We start from the raw sequence: 21,426 nt of genomic DNA, 5'->3' as shown, positions 1-21,426 counted from the left end.
CTCAGATAGCCAAGGGTGTTTTTAAAGGCTTGCAGGTATCCTAAAAAACCTGTGGGAGACTTGGCTTTTCTGGAAAGTTGGAAGCTGGGCAGGCCACTCTAGTTCACAGCCATCCCACATACTTGCATTTAAGTGCCCGAATCAGTGCCGAGTTTTGGGATTTCTGATTGAAACTGTGGTTTTAGTAGCTGAATTATCTTACCCCTGCTTGCTTCCTTCTCGAAGTTAAACTTCTTCTCATGTTTTGTGTATAGGAAGAATTCCCCTTCGATGGCAAACAATGCTTCCAAGAACTGAATGTCACCTTGGATAGCACTGACTCAGCTGAAGGAGAAAACATGGGAGGTTGGTGGCCAGAGTACCCTTCACCCAATGCAGGTGTGATAGCGACTAGACAGTTGATGAAAGCATGCACACAGCATCTGCATTTTGTGTCTATTTTTGTTTTCAAATTCAGCTAACAGCCCATTTGTGGTGTATTCTAATCTTTGTTGGATTTTTTTGGCTTGCGTATTCTTCCTTTTTCGTTTCCAAGCATGTGCGTGCTGGATGAACTGCCTAGTTCTGGCTCACAAGTACAGCATCAATATGGCTGAGCACTGGAATTGGATGAGCTTTGATGCCCATCAAATATCCCATGTGGCAAGATCATGCGTTTGTTTTAAGTTACGGGTTGTTCCTGTGAATGTGTTTCCAGTTTATATCACAGTTATGTTGCAAACCAGAATTCCATTCCATTGCTGCTTAATTTAAAAATACACTTCTCAGTTTTTAATGCTGATGATTTTAAATCAGTGGTAAAGGTTGCAAATACATCTTATCGTTAAGATGGAATGGGCTCACTTGCAAATTGTCGGACCAGACCAGTTTATTAATAATTACTTAATATATGATCCTGCAAGCACCTGATCAGCTTGTGGTTAATGTAACATGAGCCGCACTATTGGTTGAGCCACAATAGGGGTGGCTCAATATTTGAATATTTCTGCTGGGTCCTCTGAGTTCATGAGCTCTGCAACTTATTTTGGTTTTCCAACAGTTAAGGGTACTTTTGCCATCTAAATTTTGGGGATGTAGTGCCTCAGTCATTTCCACTAGAAGTAGGTGAGATTTGTTTGTGCCCAACGCTGATGAGAACTTTGAATAAAGAGCTGCAGCCATTTCTAGACTTTGGGAATTTTGGTAGACTTCTCTTGAAAGAATTTTCCTTCTTTGACCTGAGTAGGTTTACGGAGTGTGGTCGAAGAGCTGGAATTGGAAAGAAACCAACTGCAGGAACAAATACTTTTTCTGGAAGAGCGTTGTCAGGATTTGGAAGACAGATTTCAGCTTCAAGGTAGAATGGAGGCTCTCCAGGTGAGCTTTGGAGTTGTGTAAACCTTATGATGCAAGAAAATCATTCTGAGTTTATGTTCTTTTTATCACAGCCTACAGTAAGCTAAACCCATCAATTAGCAGCTGACAAAAAATGGCTGCAGCCCCATTTGCGCTCATTAATTATGCTGTCAGAGAGTGTGCACATCCTGTGTTATGCTTTGAGGCTGAAGCCTGTTGCTTTTGTTCAGCATGTGGAGAATTATGATTAGGATTAAGCTTTATTTGTTGTAGAAACTTAGTAAAAAGATAACATGATTTTCAGAATTCTTTGTGGAGGTCTTTGCCAGAAAGTCCAGAATTAGATTTGGTTATGACTCGTTTGAATTTCCCACTCCTTATATCTCTTAAGTTTATTTTCTGTAAGAGTGTGTGTGTATTTAATTTTTCATATACATATGTACACATTTTTAGAGAAAAAACTGCTTATATAAAAATGATCCATTATTTTATATAAATAGATACACATGCAATCTAAACTCCAGATATTATCTAGACACATAGTTATATTTTAAAACCATTCACTGAAGGCCACACGAAGAACAGTAGAGTTCTTTTAAAAGGAAAAGTTATTTTTAGTATTGCCTGACTGACAAATCACTGTGGTAATTTGGGAACCATAATTTTCACTGAGTAACGCAACTGATCTTGTACTCAAACTCTTGGTGCATTATTCATAGTTCTTTATCTGTTAAGTTGCACATGTATAAAAAAGAATGACTGGTTTTGAGATGAGAGACAAGCAATTAATTATTGAGACTCTTGTAACAAAGCCTTTCAATACAGGTAACGTTTGGTGTAGAGGAAGAAGGGCAGCTGTTGAGGGCAGTGCAGGTGTGTTCTGTCTCCTCCAAAATGCCACCTTCTGTTCATGAACGGTGACGAGTTTGCCACGTTTGTCCTACTTGCTGTTGGTTCTGGATGTGTTTTGCTTTTGGTTGTTGGTTGCTGTTGTACGACTTTTTTTTTTTTACTTTTTTTTTGGTGGTTTTATTTTTGAATTGGTGCAGTGGATCTGACTAGAGTAGGAGATTTGTACTGTGTTTGAAACCTCCAAAAAGCTGTGTGAACACAGTGAAGTTCTCTCATGCTTCTCTGGGTGTGATAATGCTCTTCATCATTGCTTTGTTGCAGAATGAAAATGAGCGTTTGCAAACTCAACTCACCCAATTGCGCAACCAACAAATGCGAGATGTGGAAAAGCATCAGATTCTGATCTCTGGCTTGAATGAGCAGCTTAAAGGGTAAAACCAAGCTTCTTTACAACACCACACACCATTGGCTTTCTCTGCTTTAAACTTCAACTTCTAATGAGGAGTATAATCTCTCAAAACACTTGAAAAAACAATTACTTGGCTCATGTTTCTGTTTGCAGTTGTGTTATTTTTATACTTGGAAGTTTAAGCAGAAAGCGTAAAAATAATGATTCTCTTAGTTTGGAGTTAGTAGGTTTAGAAAACTTAATGCAAGCTTTGTTTTCTAAATGTCTAAATATGTATTTTATTTTCAGATTGAGTGACAGAAATAGTTTCCTTGAAAATTCACTTGGAGAAAGAGAACAAAAACTGGCGAGCACGACAGAAAAGCTGGAACAAGTTGAAACTTTGAGGAAACTGCTTCAAGAAAAGGATACTCTGAACAAAGAGCTTGGGGAAAAGTTTGTGCATGTCGAGCAAAAAGTAAGTTAAAATTTTAGTTACTATTTCACTTACTAGAACTGGTGAGCTTTAACCATAACTTTTGATTTGTATCCCAACAGAATTATTGCTGTTTTCCCAGTCTCAAAGTTTGTACTTTGTCTTTACAGTTTTGTTCATTTAATTGCTTTGCTTTAAGTTTGGTGTAAGGATTTCTTAGACCCAACACAGCTTTGCATGAAAGTATTTACATTTTATTGGGCTGATAAGTTTTTGTTTATGAATTTAAAAGTATAAACTTCACTGTTGTGTAAACTCAATATTGTAACTGGTAATATCACAATTTTAATAGAATTCTATTTATTTCTGTCACATGAACTTTTGCTTTTTAATGCTAAGCTGAATGAAGCCTTAAAGAAATGCAGTGTGTATGAAGTGGAGAACGTTGAGCAGAAAACAGCCATCAGTGATCTCACGGAAAGAGTCGCTACCCTGAAAGAAAAGGTAATTTATAAAAATAATGTAAGAGAAGAAATCCTGTGTTCATTTTTCATGGCCCATTTAAATGTCAGCAAAAGTGACAGCATGAGCTGCTTTAAATTTCATACACTGAGCTTTCTGTTTGCTAAAACAATCTAAAGAAGAACATCTTGTGACTTTAAATTGGGTACAGGCTGATTACCTTAAATGCTTGTTCTGCGTGTGGGGTGTAGCTTCTCCCTTTAGCAGGTCTTTGGAGTGTTCTTGTAACATTATTTTCCTGCTGTTTAGACTTTGAAACAAGACAGCATGGTGGAGTCCATGCAGCTGGACCTGGACCAGACAAACGAAGAGCTTGATAAGTTGAATTCAAGCCATTTGGAGGAGAGGTCTCAACTCATTCAAGATCTGCAGAAACGTGAAAGAGAAATTGATAATCTGAAAGAAGCTCTGTCAGAAAAAGACAGGGAGATGTCTGTCCTGTCTCTGAACATGACAGAATATTCTGAGCAGGTTATGGTCCTGAAGCATCAAGTGCAATGCAAAGAGGAGGAGATGCGAGGTTTGGAAGAGGCTTTATCAAAGGCTGAAAGGGAAATGCATTTGCTGAAGGAAGTACAGACAGCTGATGTGAGAGATGCCAGCGTGAAGATGTCTGCCCTTTCTGAGCAGAGTGACGCCATGAGAATGGAGCTGGAGAGAGCTAGAGCTGAGAATGAAGCTAAAACCAAAGAAAACGAGGAGTTACTAAGGCAGAGCACTGAGAACAGCGTGATAATTAAGGATCTCCGCTCTGAAATCAAGGCCAATAATGTTGCGTACCATAACAAGATCGCGGAGTGCGAGTCACAAATTGCTCTGCTGAAAGAGCAAATTACTAAATCATCTGAAAAGCTGCAGGAAACAGAGGATAAACAAAGAAAAGAAACGGAACATTTGAAATCTCAGCTTGAGGAAAACCATGCTCTGAAGGAAAAATTGAACTGTTTGCTTAAAGAGAAAGAGAGCAAAGCACAGACATTGGAAAATGAGTTAAAGTCAATTAAAGATTCGTACAACAAACTTGTTTTGGAAAACGCTAAAAAAGATGAAGAGTTGGCTGAATTATCCAGAAAGCTCACAGAACGTACTGATCATAAGGAAACAGCTAAAAAAGAATTGCAAGAGAAACAAGAGCTCATTGTTTCATTAGAGCAGAAACTTGGGGCTTTGGAGAAGCAGAATGAAGAGACTAAACTTAAATTAATTGGGGATCTGAAAGCCAAAGAGACGTGTTGCCAAGAACTTAATGACCAATTAAATGAAATACATAAACAAATTAAAAAATGGGAGATGGAGACACAGGAGAAAGCTTCAGCTAATAACCAATTGCAGGCAGATCTTGAAGGGAAACAAGAAAAATTGGCAGAGCAAATAAAAGCAAATGAATATCTGAAAAAAAGTATAAGTACAATGGAAAACGAGAAGGAACAGCTAATCAGAGAAAATGAGAATTTGTCCAAACTCCTGGATGTAAAAGAGTGTGAGTTGTTAAAGAAAATCCAGGCTGTGGCAGAATTGGAGAATAAGTTATCTGTTAGCACTGCTGAATATGAAAAATCTCTTTCAGTACTAAATTGTGATAAAAATGCTCTGGCAAAAGAGATCGAACAACTGTCAGTAGTTGCCAAGCAAAAGGAAAGTTCAGTTGCAGAACAGCTGGTGGAGAAAACAAAGGAATGTAATGTGCTGGCTGAGCAGTTGTCTGAAAGCAAGGAACAGACCCAACAGTTGCATGAACAAGTGCAATCACTGCTCATTCAGTTGAAGGAAGTTAGAGATGAAGAAATAAAGAAAGAAGAAATGTTAAATAATAAATTATCTGAATGCAGTGGTCTAATCCAAGAGCTCAGCCATAGCAAGGAAGAGAACCTACTCCTGCAGGAACAAATTCAAAGCATAACTTTGGATTTTGAAACTGCAAACAAGTCTCTAGAAGAGAAAAATCTTCAAAATGATTCATTACATAAGGAAATGGAGGAGAGTAAGCTTTGTGTTGTAGAATTGCAGGATGAAATAAAAAATCTTAAAGATGAAAAGACAAAATTAACTCATTTGGTAGAGGAAAGAGACCTGGTTGTGAAAAGTCAAGGCTCAGAACTTGAGAAGTTTCAGAGGCAAATTTTTGAAAAAATAAAAAAAAATACAGGGTTAAATAATCAGCTACAGCTATTAAGCCAAGAAGTGGAGGTGCTTAGGCATGAAAAGGAGGACTTTTCAAGGTTATTGAGTGAGAAATCCGATGAATGTAAATGTCTCCAGTCTGAAATTGCTTCAGCAAGGCACCAAGCAGAAACATCTGCTCTAGAAAATAAAAAATTAAAAGCAGACATAGAGACAATTAGTGCTACAGTAATGAAAAAGTCAGAGGAAATAGCTGTTTTAACTTCACACCTGTCCCAACAAAGTCATAGTATTTTAGATTTGAAGGACCAAATTGACAGCCTGTTGATGGAGAAAGAAAACTTAAAAATTACCTTTGAGGAAAAAGAAAGTCTCCTTTCTGAAAAGGAGGATTTTATTAAGGAAATAAAAGCTAGAGTGTTAGGAGAAGAGCGATACGTGGAATTCATTGCAGATCTCCAGTCCCAAATACAAGCCCTGAACTTTGAAGCTGATCAGCTCAGACACGCAATGCAGGAAAAAGAAAATGAATTTAAGAGGCAAGCCCAAGAATTTAAGTTATTAAAAGATAAATCTGAAGAGTCTGATGTACTTAGGGTTCAACTGTCTGAGAATATGGAGGTTATTTCTAACCTTCAAAGTCAGCTTAAAAACATGTCAAAACAAGTATCCCAGCTGAATTACTCTATTGCAAATAAAGATGCATCTTTAAAAGAAAAGGTGGATGAATGCATCGGTTTAAAAGCACAGCTTTCTGCCATACAGAATTCTTGTGTTGAGCAGGAGAAGGAGTTACAGCTTTTAGCCTCTGAAGCAGAACAACTAAAAGTACTTGTTTCAGAAAAAGAATCAGCCATCAACAGTATTTCAACATTCAGTGAGAATTTAAAGATGCAACTTCAAGAGAAAGAGACTGAGTGCAGTGTCTTTAAGAAACAGATGGTGGAGCTGCAGGAAATGAAAGAGAATTTCCAAAAAGAAATAGAGCATCAGAAGAATGTAATTATTGAGATGGATCAGTCCTTATCAGAAAAGGAATCATCTCTTACAGAAAACAAAAGTCTTCTCGAAACTCTGAGGGAGAAAGCAAGTAAAGATGAAGAGAAGACACATTTAATTTCTCAACTCCAAAGTCAGGTCCATGAACTAACACAAGAACTACAAAACTCTAAAGAGCTAGTCCATGAGAAAGAAAATGCCTTTTTATCTCTTCAGGAGAAAATTGAAGCAGAGTACGAGCTGAGAACTGAGTTGAACGTTGCTCTTGGGCACAAAGATGGAGTTATTGCTGGACTGCTTAATTCCTTGAAGGAGAAAGATGCCAGCATACAGTTGGCAGAGAGCAATGTTAATGCTCTTTCTAGTGAGATGGATGTTCTCAGATCCAAATTAGAAGAAAGTGGAACAGCCATGAAAAACCTGAGCGAGGAATTTCAGGAAAAGAACAGGAAGCTTGATAATCATCAGAAAAAAATCGATTCTTTGACTGTTGAGCTTGACTCTCTTAAAAATGAGCACCAAAAAGCACTAGACCAAATAAATAGCCGGGAACAAGAACTCCAGCAGAAAGACATGGCTGTGGAGTCTCTGCGTGTGACGTGCGCTGAACAGGCTGAGAAATTGGAATGTTTGAAGTTGGAGTTCAACAATGTAAATTCCAAATCGTCTCAAGACTGCCATGACAACGCGCTTTTAATAAATAGTCTGCAGTGTCAAGTGGAGTCTTTAGAGAAAGAAAAAAAACTGTTGCAAGATGATGTTGGTAAACTGATGGCTGAAAACACACAACTTACTGCCTCTCAGACTGATTTGCAAAAGAAATTGGAAGAGCTCCGGGAAATCCATGAAAAACTAGAAACCAGTGAGAATTATTCAAGGATGCAGATAGATGCTGTCAAACTGCAGATGAAGACTGAAAAAGAGAAGTTACAGATGCAGGTTAGTGTGAAGGGTGAAGAACTTTCTAATTTAGAACTTAAATGTCAAACTCTAGAACTAAGTCTGCTTGAGTCAGAAAACAAATGGGTGACAGAACTTGACAGGGCAAATTCACAAAATAATGATCTTACTGAGCAATTGAGCAGTTTAGAAAGTGAAATGAAATTAAAAGATAGCGAAATCCAGTCTTTGCAGCAAGAGCTGGATCTTATAAAGGAGAAATTAACTCAGAGCTTATCTCCATTACTTAGTAGTAGGCTTTTAAGTAAAGAAAAGAAGGCACAAATTTCAGATTCTGAACTGCAGCCAACCGATAGTAAAACTCAGTTGGAAAAATTCTCCACTCTGGTAACTGCTATTCTGAGCAAAGAAACAGAAGGAGAACGTTTGCAATTGGCACTTTTAGAGAAACAGAAAGAAATAGACACCATGAAAGATGAATTGAGAAGTATGGAGTCGCTTGAGAAGCAGAAGGAGGTGCTGCAGAGTGACATGGAAAAGATGAAGGGCAAATACATGTCTGAAATGGAATGTCTGTCAAAAGAAATGATCTCACTCAAGGAAACAGTAGGCAAACAAGAGTGTCTCCTGAAAGAAAGGGAGGAGTCTTTGGCGGAAATAAATAAGCAGGTGGAATTTCTTCAGGACAAGGTGAATAAATCAGAAGAAATGGTAAGAACTAGTCAAGAAAAGCTGCAGGCTGAAGGTAAAAAAGTAGCAAATCTTCTTGAAGAAATGGGGGAAAAAGATCACCTCATCGAAAACTTAACATCCCAGGTCAATCAGCAGAAGGATTTAATTTCTGGTCTAAGCCAGCAAATGAAAGAAAAAGACTCTTCTGTTACCCAGGTCATGGAGTCATTGTCTAATGAAATGCTGAATTTTTCTGAAGAGAGGAGTACATTAAATGCCAAACTCAAAGACCTTGAAGCTGTTCATAGTAGTTCAGTGGCAGAGCTAAACCGAGTATTGCAGGAACTTGGAGACTGTAAGAAAGAACTGGAACATAACCAGGTTATGTTAAGCAGTAGAGAAGCTGAGTTTAAAGATTTAATGAATGAAAAAGAGGAGATGAAGTGTAATCTTGAGAAAATGGGCAAGGAAAAAGAAAATCTGAAAAAGAAGCTTCAAGCGGCATTGATAGTAAGAAGAGATCTGATGCAAAAAGTTGGGAACTTAGAAAAGAGTGGACAGGAAGAAATAGAAAAAGAGCAGAAAAAGGCAGAGAAGCTGTTGAAGCAAGTTAACGAGTTAACAGACAAACTGAAACTAATTGAAGAACAAAGTAATGATTTTGAGTCTCATCTTGGAACTTTGAAACAGCAACTTGCAGAAAAAGATGCCAAGATAAGTGATCTGACCAAAACCTTATCTTCAAGAGCATCCTATTTAGAGGAACTTGAGCACAATATTGCAGAACTGAATGATGTCATAGCTGAAAAACAAAATGTTTGTGAGCAGAACCTAAAATCTTTAGGGGAGAAGGACTGTATGCTTGCTCATCTGCAATCTATGCTTGATGAAGGAGCAAGGGCGCATCAAGAGGAACGTTCTCAGTTGCTCTTGACTCTTGAAGAGGTGAAGTCTGAACTTAAAAAGAAGGAAGAATTGTTGCAAGATTCCAGTTTAGAAGAGCCTCATTCAAGTGCTGGAGATGGGAATGAGTGTCTGAATCCCAGCAATGACGTTAATGCCATGAATCAATTACAAAAAGAAAAACAAGCTTTACACGGGGAGCTTTTGTTCATGAAAGAAGATATGAAAAAAATCCAGCAAGAAAGGGAAGAGCACATGAAACTGGCAGCAGATTTCGATGATCAAAAAACCCACCTTGAGCAGCTCAGGCAAGAGCATAAAGCACTCTGGGAAGTTCTTCAAACAAAATGTAAAGAGCTGGGCTTTAACCAGTTAGAATGGAAGGAGCTGTTTGCATCCAAGGCACTGCTGGGAGAAGAGCGAGCTGACCCAAGGAGTCTGGAATCAGACAAACTGCGAAACAAGGTTCATGTTGCATCCTTGAAAGAGTCAGAAAACACGATCACATCAGTGCCAAGTGAAAACATTGAGCTAGGGGAACTAAGAAGTGATTATGCAAAACTTCAGGAGGAAACAGAGATGTTAAGGAAAGAGCTGAGAAAAATACTGGTTGAATTCGGTGATGATAAAGAAGAAACAAACAGTTTAAAATCTTTGAGACAGGAGGAGCAATGTCAGGGCAGCTTGTTGGAGGACATAAAGTACCTACAGAAAAAGCTGAAAGCATATCAGACTGAAACTGTAGAGCTCAAGGCAGTGCTTGAACATGTGGATGATGAGAAAAAAACACTTATTAAAAAAAGTGAAGAGGATTATAGGATGAGCCAGGAGGAACTGCAGAGGTCACGAACTGAAGCTAAGCATGAGGTTGCAGGAAAGAATGAGGAAATAGAAGCACTGAGGTGTTCACTTACAGATTTAAAAGAGAAACTTGGTCTGGAAAAAGAATTATTAAACAAAGCCATAAAGGAGGGCCAGGAAGAAGCCCACCGTTACAAAACAGCCTTTGAAGACATGAAGAGTGAAAAAGAGGAGCTTCTCAGCTCTTTGGAAAAGTCCAATTTGGAACTAATTAAAATGAAAAAGGAGGTAGAACATTTCAGTGAAGAAAACAAAAATCTTGTGGCAGAGCTGTGTATGCTGCGTGAGAAGGCTGAGATGAGTAAACCTGTGGTGTTGGGCAAAGAGCTTAAGGAAGAAAATGGGACTGAAAAGGAATTGGGAGAGGTTGGTTCAGAAAGCAATTCCCTTCAAGAGAATTTGGGAAGAAAAGTCACTGCTGTTCAACTATCAGAGACTGATTACTCTGGGAAAACTAAACTGAGAGAAGCAGCAGAATGTGAAATCCAGAAACAGATGCAAACGGTGGAAGAGCCACTGGCAAAACCTGCAAATGTAAATGATTCCAAAGCCCAAGAGCAAGGAGCTGTAACAGAAGAGAGATCCAGAGAGCGCCTCCAAAGGAAGTTACAGGCGGCTTTAATATCACGTAAAGAAGCCCTGCGAGAAAATAAATCTCTAAAGGAGCAGATTGATCAGCTGATGTTGGAAAGAGAAGAACTAGTGAACAAGACGGGAATGCTGCAGCACTTGTTAGAACTTGGCAGAGAAAAGCAGAGTTCAAGTGCTGTGGCTCCGCTGTCCGGAGAGGAGAGCCTTGCTTCGGAAAACGCGAGGCTGCTGACCGAGAATGAAAACCTCACTGCGGCGTGTGAAAGTCTGAAATCCACCATGGAGTCCATAGTTCAGGAAAAAGAGGCCTTTTCTTTCCAATTAAATACCTTAAAAGATTCTCAGACAGTTGAATTGACAGGATGGAAGGCTAAACACAGTGAATTAAAGCAGGAGTATGAATCGCTTCTTCAGGCGTACGAGAATATCAGTAGTAAAGTGGCAGATATGAGGCAAGTCATTGATCTCAGTAGGAAAGAGAAGCAAGAGGCTGTTCAAAGACTCAGGGAAGGACAGTCTGAAAAGGAGGCTCTGCAGAAGCATTTAAAAAATGTCCTCGATGAAAACGAGGTCATTAAGAACCAACTGAAACAACTCGGTGAATCCAAAAAAATGGAGGTCGAGGAGTTGCAGAGCAAAGCGGAAAGGCAGATCCGTGAGCAGGAGGCCAGGATGCAGGAGCACCAGGATCGTCTGTGTGAGCTCACTGAGCAGAACCATCAGCTGATGGAGGAGAACGAGCAGCTGAAACAAACCTCTGAAAACCTAAAGCAGGCTTTGGAGAAAATTCAGAATGAGAATGATGTCCTTCATAATAACATCACGGTAACTAAAGCTGCCTTGGGAGAACTGCAGGTTCAAATGGAAGTGTACCAAAGTGATACACAATCCAAAATCAGTGCTGCATTATGTGAGAATGAATCACTGTTAAAGGACATTAATGTGTTAAAGAGTAAACTCTCTGAAAAAGAACAAGCTGTGCTTGTCCTAGAACAAGAAAGAGAATTAATTTCAGAAAAAGCACAAGCAACTGAGAAATCTTTGCTCCACAAAACTCATTGTCTAACAAAGCTGGACACAGAATTTAAAAGTCTAACACAAGAACTTGTTAGTCTAAATGAAAAAGTTAAGATTTTAGAGGATGACAAATGCCTGTTACAGGAAGAATTAGAAAATGTTCAAGAAAGTTCTTACAAAGTAAAGAGTGAGAGAGAATTTCTTGAGACAGAATTGCTAAATCATGTCAAAAAAGTTGATCATCTTACTGACAGGATGAAATCAGCACAGGTACAGAATAACTTGCTGTTACAGCAGCTGGAAGAGTTAAAGGCAGAAAAATCAAATGTGATTAGAGAAAAGGAAGAGCAGCAGCTCCATCTTGTAAAGATATTTGAGGAAAAGGTGAAAAGTGCTCAGAGGGATAATAATGGGACTAAAAACAAAACGAAAGAATTGCAAGAACTCTTAAAGGAGAAACAGCAGGAGATCAACCAATTGCAAAAGGATTCTATAAAGTTCCAGGAGCTGATCCTGGATTTGGAAAGATCTTTGAAATTGTCACAGTCAAAAAATGAAAAATTAGAAAAGGACTTAAGTAATGCATCAGAGAAGCTGCCAGAATCAAATGATGAAATACTTCATCTCAAGGGAAAGCTTACTGCACAGATGAACCTGTTGGATCAGTCAAAAAGGGAAGTGGACAGGCTTAAAGATGAGAATCTAAACTGGAGGAAAGAACTTCAGAAGAAGGGAGATGAACTGCAGCTTCAGAAGAGAGGATACGAGAGAGAATTGGAATTTCATCTCCAGCAGCTGAAATTGCTTCACAAAAGTGAAATTTCGAACCTGGAGGAAAGACACAGTGCACTCCAGAGAGAAAAGGATCGGGTGATGGGTGAGGTTCAGGGTTTGCAGGAGGAGGTCAGCACAAAGGACTCTCAGAACAAGCAGCTGCAGGCAGATCTGAACGCAGCTCTGGCACGACTGGCTGCTTTCACAAAGTGCATGTCCTCCCTGCAGGATGACAGGGACAGGGTCATCACCGAGATGAAAACCTGGGAAATGCAGTTCAAAGAGGCCATCCAAAACAAGGAGAAACAGCTGGAAGACAGTAACAAAAGAATAGCAGCCTTGCAAGATGAATTGAAAGATAAAATGACTCAGATTCAAGAACTGAATATCAAATATTCTGTGGTAGAGGAAACAAAGGATGAACTGTACTTGAGGCAAAAATCTGTTGATATGCAGCGCTATGAAGAGCTCTGCAGGATAAAGGAAGAAAATGCCTTCTTTTTTAACAGACAGCAAGAGCTGGAGAGTGTTCTTCAGTCCAAAGAAGAAGCTTTGCAAGCACTCCTGAAAGAAAATAATTCTCTAAATCATCTCATAGAGAATAGTAAGAGTGCAGGAAGAGAGATAAAAGCTCTGGAAAGTAATTTTACCAGACAGGAGCAAGAATTGCAAGAGCTTCTAGCAGAGAAGGAAAAAATAAATGCTGAATTGCAAAAGCAGGTGACCATTTCTGAGCAAATGAAGATCATGCTAAATAATAAAGACAAAGAAATTTCTTTACTCATTTCTTCAAAAGGGGATGAAATTTCAGACTATCTGATGCAGGTACAGACTCAACATAGGAATCAGATCAAAGAGTATGAACTTCAGATGAGGTCTTTGCAGATGGAGAGACAACAAGCTGAGGAGTCCTGTCAGAGGCTGGAAAACGAGCTGAGAAATCTCCAGGTGAAAGCAGAAAAAGCAAGTCAGGAGAAGGCTGTGATTACCAGTGAAATAGATGCCTTTAAAAAATCCATGTCATCTCTCCAGAATGACCGGGATGATCTTTTTACCAGATACAAGGAGCTGGAACATCTTCACCAGGATGTCTTAAACCAGAGGGACAGTCTCCTGGTTGGCAGTGTGAGTGAGACCAATTCTTTGAAACAGGAGTTAAGGGTCCTCCTCAATCGCATAGATGATCTGCATTCTGAAAATGCAATGCTGAGTGCACAGCTGATAAAATACAGGGAAGATCTAAACCAGGTTTTATCTCTGAAAGACCATCAGCTGAAGGACTTACTTAAGCAGAAATTGGAGTGTATTAAAAGCCTTGAGCATGAAAAATACGATCTTCAAAAACAAATAAAAGAGATGCAGCTTTCCACTGAACTGCAGAAGGGGGCTGCTGTGACTTTGGAACATGAGAATAAAAAACTGGCATCTAAAGTGAGTGATTTAGAATCTCTAATTGCATCACTAAACAAAGAGAAACTTGTTTCTGAGTCTGGAGAGAGGCTGCTGAGCAGTGAGAGTATTCAGAAAAAAGAATCCAATGGGCAGCATGGAGGAAAGCTTCAGAAAAAGGTTCAGGAGCTCCAGAAATCCACAGGCAGAAATGCAGAGGAGGAATACAGTGGGACTCTCTTGACACTTGAGGATGGAGATAAACCTGTTGCTTCTGCAGAGATGCTGCTTGAAGTTCAGTCTCAAAACAGGGAGTTGAGATCCCAAAATGAGGCCTTTGGGAAGGCAATGACTGCTCTGCAGAACGACAGAGATCGAATAATAGAGGACTTCAAAGTTCTTCAGAGCAAATACACCTCTGAGCTCAAGACCGAAAGAGAAAAAGGAGATGAGCTTGCAGCTGAATTGGAGGGATTTAAATCCCATCTCATTAGTATCCTCAAAGAAAACTCTCTGCGTGGGGCTGTCCTTGGTGCTGCAGGCCAGGTTACCCTTGCTCAGGTGGCCGATGACATTGGAAGTGTCTGTAGGACTTTGGTCAGTCGGGAGCTGGAGGTGAGCAGGCTCTCAGCCCAGTGTGGGAGCTATGTCCAGCAGATGGAAGCGTTTGCCAAGGCCATGGCCAGTCTCCAGGATGACCGAGACAAATTGCTGCAGGAGCTCAGCCATCAGAAGGTAACTTCTGAAGCTAAGCAGGGCACAGCTTCGTTTCCCATTGATTGCAGTAGCATCAATGAGAAAAATACTGTTAAAAATAGTTTGGATGTGCCTCAGAACAATGGGGAAACTTTGGTAAGTTGCAATTAGCCAATGGCTCTGTAATTTTATTCTTTGTGCAGAAAATGCTCAGAGACACGTTGGGTTCTGGAGTTTAGCTTTGTAGATTGTGTGAGTGCTGAGATAGCACTGTGTGCCCAGAGGAGGTGTGTTTACAATTTTGGGAGTTAAGGTAATTACTCTGTTAAACAAAGTAAATAGGGAAAACCTTCGTCTGTAATTAGAATTTTAGTTATAATCAAACTTCACCCACCTAGTCTTCATTCCAGTTCACTAATGATGTTTATTAAACCTAGGCTAAAGAAGGAGCCAGCCTTGCAGCTGTCGAAATATCCAAACTGAAGAGTAAGGTTGATGATTTGGAGAAGGCTTTGCATCAGACAAAAGCCTTCCAGGCAGAAACCGAGAGAGAGATCACATCATACCAGAACGAGCTGGCTGGATTAAGGTACGACAGTGCAGCTTGATACTCGTCATTGAGCTGTACAGAATATAGAATTAACATCTGGTGTTTTATCTTCAGAATGGAAAAAAACCTCCTCCTCTCCGAGTCCCAGGCGCTGAGGAATCAGTGTCAGATCACAGTGGCTGAGAAGGACCGGCAGATTGCAGAGCTCCAGAGGCTGCAGCAAGACATGATTGGGAAGAAGTCACTCCCTGCTGGCAGCAGTTACCCAGTCAAGGTAAAAAAATGGAATGTAGCAGGAGTGTGGAGTGCAAGGTAGCAGCTTATTGTCTGAAATTTGCAGCCTGCTTCTCCAAAGAGCAGGCTACAGCAATCCTGTAAGTTATTGTCTTAAATTAAATTCAGAATATAAAAGGAAGAAGTTGGAAAAAAATTAAATGGGTTTATTTCTTTCACATTTATTAGGGCTGTAACCTGTTTTCAGGGACAGGCTTTTTAAGAGGATTGAAAAAGAGCTTGGTGGTCTACATGGACAGCAGGTTTCACAGTTTGTATAGTTGATGCAGAGAGGTGTTAAACACTTAGTGAAGTTCATTCTTCAGAGCCTAAATCCAGGTTACTGCAGATTGGACTAGGACCTGTGGTTTTTGCAGGGCAGCCAGGATGAGGGAAGAGATGAGAATTTTGACTCCATTTTTCAGAAGGCTGATTTATTATATTATCATTATATTATATTAAAAATGCTAAACTAAAACTATACTAAAAGAACGGAGAGAAAGGAATTATCAGAAGGCTGGACAAGAGTAGAATGGAATGAATAACAAAATCTTGTGACTCCCAGAGAGTCCGAGATGAGCTGCATCTTTGGTTATTAAGTAGAAAGACCTAACATGGACCAATCAAAGATGCACCTGTTGCATTCCACAGCAGCAGATAATAATTGTTTTTCTTTCTTTCCTGAGGCCTCTCAGCTTCTCAGGAGAAAAATCCTGGCAAAAGGATTTTTCATAAAATATGTCGGTGACAAGGACCTAACTGGGGGAGAAAGGGGAATGGAAGTGTTCTTGTCTTTCCCCTGAGGCAGCTGGAGCTGGCTTCTGCCAGGAACAAAATCCTGGGTTTAGAAAGGCAGCAGCTGACACCCAGGCTGGCAAATGCTGTTTTGTAGACTGTCATGAAGGATTCAAGGAAAGTGCTATTTTAGAATAATATTCTTATTTACCTTTTCTGTGCCAAATGAAGGAAGCTGTATTCATTTTAATTTCATTAAAACTGGCATTTTAGTTGAAGTTTGTATGCTGTTCATTTTCTGTGATTACAATCATGAGTAGAGCTATTGACCAGTAATGTCTGTGGGTAATGGAGTATTTTATGTGGTTAAAACCTTTTATTTCATGATGGTATGGGTGAATCGATTCCATATAGCATTAGAGATGGCACATGTCCCTCCCTTATTAGAGATTAATATCAAAATGTTGAGCTGCCAGAGATAAAGAAGGCCAAAACTGTAAATTGGTAATGAATTTTGTCTTTTCAAAATGTATTCTTTTGGCTTTAAGTTCATATTTACAAAACAGTTGTTTTACAAGTCATGAATACAAGAATTTATTAGCTTGAAAATAATTTTTGAAAGGTGTTTTATATTAATCTTTTGCTATTTTCCCCCTTTTATTTTTGTGCTTCCCATTATTTGCAAAATAAAAATTAGGTTGGGTTGCCTTTTTGTGGTAATTTTTTGTTATTTTTTTAATGCAAGTATTGACACTACATATGTATAAAAAAATCTTGTATTTAAAGTGTCTGTCAAAAGTAGCATTAAGTTGTGAGAAGAAAATAATGTGAAAAGGGAGTTCTGTAGGGTATTTTTAGTGTTGGGGCTGTGGATTATTTAGAGAACTCCTGTACCATTTACCCTGAATATCCTGATGTTTTTAAGGCTTTGGAAACTGCCTCCCTTGCTGGAAGTGCAGATGGAGCAGAGGAAATGAAACATGTCCTGGCTGAGAAGAACCAGCTGCAGGCTGAGCTGCAGCGCTGCCTCCAGGAGATGCAGCAGAAGGACCTGCACTTGCAGCAGATTAATTCCAAGGTAGCTTGGAACAACAGCTCTGATCCTGAAAAGCTCGTGTGTATCTGGGCTGGCCTCAGGGTGGAATATTGCTGAAGTGGTGGTGTCTTGCATGATTGAGTGGTATTTTACTTTGAAACGTAGATATTTTAAAAGAACTCAACCCGGACATGCAAATTAAATGGCAGTTTTCTTTCTGCCAGGCTTTCCTGACTTGGTGTTTTTCTGAGAGGTTTATTTGACTCTGCATTCTGAAGACATTGGTGAACCTCTGAAGTTCTACTCACAGTGAAATATTTTTCATTAGGGACAGAAACTGGTGTCTGTCTTAGCTGGAACAAAATTTCAGCTTCTGGTTTAGGTGTGCTGATGGCAGGGGAAATCACTGCTCAGCTTTCATTATTTCCTCTGCCCATAAAACATCTTAAATCCCAAGAGAAATATTACTTTGCCAAAAAGTGGATGCAATTTTGAAACAGCAGGTCTCAAATCTGCAGGGATTTCCTGGGAGAGCTAATTTTAATGACTTTGATGTGAATTTCTCTCAGGTTGTGCAGTCAGCAGAAGAGAATGCTGTCCTGTCTGCCCAGCTGAAGGCTCTTTCCCAGACTCTGAGGGACAACCAGCTTCATTACACTGATCTGCAGAATCGTTACGTGAGGCTGGAGAGGGAGTATCAGGCCATGCAAGTGACATCTTTCCAAGGCTCAGTCCAGGTAAACAGATACATGGAAAGGTTCTTTGGCTTCTTCCTTCTGTGCTTACACTTTTCTGGTTTTCTTGCTAAAAATGAAATAAAGTACTTTTTGTTGTAGTGACCCAGTACTTTTTCTGGTCCCTGACTGAAGATAACTGTCCTTATTGTTGTTAAGCTGGTCTAATTTGACTTTTCATTTAAGGAAGCTGTTTTACATATTTTTTTTTGTTTTGAAACATCTTTTTTGAGTTGGTCTGCAGCTGGCAGAGATAACTGGATGATCAGTGCTCAGTGGATCCGGAAATCTAGTTATAATTTCACATCAGTTGTAGATCATTTTGCAATGCTTGAGTAGTATTTTCAGAAGTGAGACCTACATCACCAGTTCAGCATTTCAGTACCCTTTGCCAACACCTCATACACATCTGTAAGATTATTATTTGGGGTTGGAACTTGATGATTTTTAAGATCCCTTCCAACCCAGTCCTTTATGATTCATCATTATTCCTTTATTCTTAAAAAGCTTTCTTGAACTGCCTTGGTTATTCATTAACAGTCATGAAGAGAACACCCTGAAATAGCATATGGATACATGGAGAAAACAACCCTCGCTCTCCATAAATGGAAATAAATCCAAACAAGAACTGTACATTTAGAATAAATTAATAACTGCCTTGCTTCTGGAATTGTGGATGTGTAGATGCATTTCTTTCCCCTCAGACCTTGTTGCGAGATGGAAATGAAAACATTAAGTGGCACAAATAATTATCTGTTCCACTGTTTTGTGGTGCTCATGGCCTCTGTAATTGAAATAAAGACTTTTGGCAAGTAGAAAAATCAAGTAGAAAAATGGTCACTTGTTTGTTGTTTTTTTTTTTTTTTTTCCCTTAATATTTTCTAGGATGAAACCAGAGCAGAAGTTCCCCCTGGAGCACCACGGGAGAGATCTGGGATTGTTGTGGAGATAGACAATGTGGAGCTAAATGAGCTCAGGAAAAGGTCAGGGCTCAGAGCATGTATTAGCAATATTATTTTCCTGACAGCTGTGTTGTGAGTGTGAAAGTAATGCTCTTCTATCCCTCTGAGGCATTTTGTGGAGATGGAGAAGGAGTGGATTTACAGTGGATTACATGAATCATAAACCATATTCTTGAATTGTTATCATCTGGTGATACTTGTGGTTTGCATCTGTACATAAATATACTGATTATTGGAGGCTTTATCTCAATATTTAAGCTGAAGCATCTCATTTTAATTAAGTCTGTCACTAAAAGGAAGACCTCCTAATAAAAAAAGAACGAGTAAGTAATTCTTTGAGTCCATGAAATACTGATTTCAGATTTTATTTTGTCCCAGGCTTGCAGAGTCTGAGCAGCAGTATGAGTCAGTGCAGCAGAGTCTCTCCCAGCTCACAGAAACACTGGCAGAGGAGAGGAGGAGGAGAGAAGCTGCAGAAGAGGCTCTTGGACTCTCTGAGGAGAGAAATAACAGGTAAAACACAGACTATTTGTTTGCCTTTTATTTTTGGTGAGATTAGCGAGAGGTTTTCCTGTGGGTCTTTGATTTTTTGAGATACTACTACTGCTTCTAATAATAATAAACAAACCTGTGTGGGAGCCCACAGTGCCCAAAGTAGTGAAAATCCATGTGTTAAAAAGCTGAGTTAAACACTAGATCAAGAAAGTGTTACAGGCTTTGGAATTTTTTTCCTTTATTTAATTTCACCTGTTAGACTCTTCATCTGTTAGTAGTTGGTGCTGTTTCTTTTTTCCAGGTTAGGAAAACAATTTCCCATATAACAACTTTAGCAGAGCCACTGGTTAGATTGAAAATATCATTATGCATCTGCCTAAATAAAGGGTCCCCCTCACTACCATCACCTGAAAATCACTGTTCAGTCAGCTGGTGATGATGGGGATTAATTCTGAATAAATGAAGCACCTTGAGAGTAGGTTGTAAATAGAGACTGAAAAAGACCTGGCAGCACAAAGTGAGTCAGCATTTTGTGGGGACTTACCCTCAGTCATTTTAAGTCTGCAAAATAATGGCTTTTGTGTCAATTCAGTACTTAAAAGAGGAGCTAATTCAGCACTGCTTGTCTCTGTGCCTTGCATTTTTCTCTAGATTTGAAGTAGGCAGTTACAGGTCTGTCCCCAGTGACTACACTGTCCAGATGGAAGATGAGGAGGAGAGGGAAGCCTTAATTATCAATCCCAGTGAACACGTTGTTGTGAGAAAGGTAAGGGAATGAAAGCCTTTGAATACCCTCAGCTCCTTAAAAGTGGTGGGGAAACATCCTTCATTTCTTTCTGTTGGGGCTGTGAGTCCAAGACCAGCAGCTGTGTAACCCGTGCCAGAGAGCACACTGAAAAATGTATGTAATCATATTTATACTACACGTGTGGCCATTAGATAAACTGTGTCTGCATTGAATTATGCATGCCCAAAATGCAGTATGCTTGTTGGTGTGTGGAGTTGTATAATACACAGCTTGGATTCATTCCTTTCCCCTCTCATTAATGCTGGGTTTGGGGCCTTTGAATCGTTTATGCTTTGGTATTTGGCATCGGTTGTGTTTTGGGGTCAGTTGCTGTGTCAGAGACAAAAGGTTTGTAGTGCCTCAGAAATCCAGGTTGCAGGGGAGCTGTTCCTGGTTCGTACTGCTGATTCTTCCTCTGCTAACTTTTATCTCTTCCTCAGATGAAAGGAGGAGCCCTTTCCTTGCGCCGCTGGCTCCGGGGGCGAAGCCTTTACTGCTCCAAGCTGCTGACGGCCCGAGCCAAATCCCGCTATTTGTTCCTCACCTACCTGCTCACACTACACCTCCTGGTTGTCCTGTGCCTCACTGGTGTGCTCTGAACCCGCTGCCCTCCCTGGGTGGCTCCTTTCCCCGTGGGCAGTGCCAGTCCCAGCCCCGAGGCTCCTCACATGCTGCTGTTCTGCTATGCACTGGCCACAGTCCCTGGGACACTACACGGAACCTCGAGCTGCTCCAGTGAAATTCCTGCATATCACACTTGGCTCCAAAGTTGACTTGAATTGCTCTTTTACAGTGGGATATTATATTTGTAAGGAGAAAATATTCCCCTCTGCCCTATAAGGAAACTGCTGCACACAAGTTATTTAATATCGTTTGTGGGTACATAATGGTGGATTACTACTGAATGGGTTGTAAATGATATCTTTTGTATACAAATTTTATTTTAAGAGTTAAACTATAAATTCTAAAGGAATATCAAACTATTACTGTATATTGGCTTCTTGATTATAACAAGAAGTTTTATGGAGTGCAATAAAGGAGGAGCTACTGGATTTTTCATTTTCTTTGGTTGGTTAGGTGGTTTTTCTTTTTTTTTGGCTGAAAATAAAAGAATTAAGAAGGTTCTTTCCCATTAAGTTTGTAAAGAAATCAAGATGCACAGACCTGTGTGTGGTAATGAGGTAAGCTGATGATTAAAGATTCAGTAAAAAGTCATAATTGAGGTGACATAAATATTTCCAACTTCTTATATTCTTTTGGTAATTTTTTAGTTTTTGTAATTTGTGGGGGGTTTAGTATTTTTTAAATTTACTTGCACTTTTCTTGGTGGAGCTTAGTTACTGCCTGTCTTGGAGGCAAAATGTTACTCAGCTGCAGAACACATGAAATTCAAGCTTC

At 39.6% G+C, this 21,426-nt stretch overlaps 1 protein-coding gene across 7 annotated transcripts in view; it reads left to right on the top strand.

Annotated features, from left to right (window-relative positions):
• The window catches only part of LOC119701247 (golgin subfamily B member 1-like), a 34,609-nt gene extending 13,517 nt beyond the window's left edge, over positions 1-21,092 (top strand). For 2 of the 7 annotated variants that reach the window (XM_038137671.1, XM_038137669.1), the window contains exons 16-30: positions 255-378; positions 1,226-1,356; positions 2,161-2,208; positions 2,509-2,618; positions 2,885-3,053; positions 3,411-3,515; positions 3,783-14,495; positions 14,894-15,045; positions 15,121-15,280; positions 16,940-17,092; positions 17,620-17,787; positions 18,670-18,767; positions 19,125-19,259; positions 19,893-20,007; positions 20,469-21,092. In XM_038137671.1, coding sequence (XP_037993599.1) covers positions 255-378; positions 1,226-1,356; positions 2,161-2,208; positions 2,509-2,618; positions 2,885-3,053; positions 3,411-3,515; positions 3,783-14,495; positions 14,894-15,045; positions 15,121-15,280; positions 16,940-17,092; positions 17,620-17,787; positions 18,670-18,767; positions 19,125-19,259; positions 19,893-20,007; positions 20,469-20,627 — 12,540 coding nt within the window. In that variant the 3' untranslated portion in view covers positions 20,628-21,092. Of the gene's footprint in view, positions 1-254; positions 379-1,225; positions 1,357-2,160; positions 2,209-2,508; positions 2,619-2,884; positions 3,054-3,410; positions 3,516-3,782; positions 14,613-14,893; positions 15,046-15,120; positions 15,281-16,939; positions 17,093-17,619; positions 17,788-18,669; positions 18,768-19,124; positions 19,260-19,892; positions 20,008-20,468 lie in introns of all 7 variants that reach the window. The other 5 variants (XM_038137667.1, XM_038137665.1, XM_038137666.1 and 2 more) reach the window with 4 other exon arrangements.
• Positions 21,093-21,426: the final 334 nt, after the last annotated feature.

Source organism: Motacilla alba, chromosome 5 (assembly GCF_015832195.1).
Source record: "Motacilla alba alba isolate MOTALB_02 chromosome 5, Motacilla_alba_V1.0_pri, whole genome shotgun sequence".
NCBI classification, from domain to species: domain Eukaryota; kingdom Metazoa; phylum Chordata; class Aves; order Passeriformes; family Motacillidae; genus Motacilla; species Motacilla alba.
The sequence above is the reverse complement of the archived record's forward strand: the minus strand, read 5'-3'. Positions and strand labels throughout refer to the sequence as shown.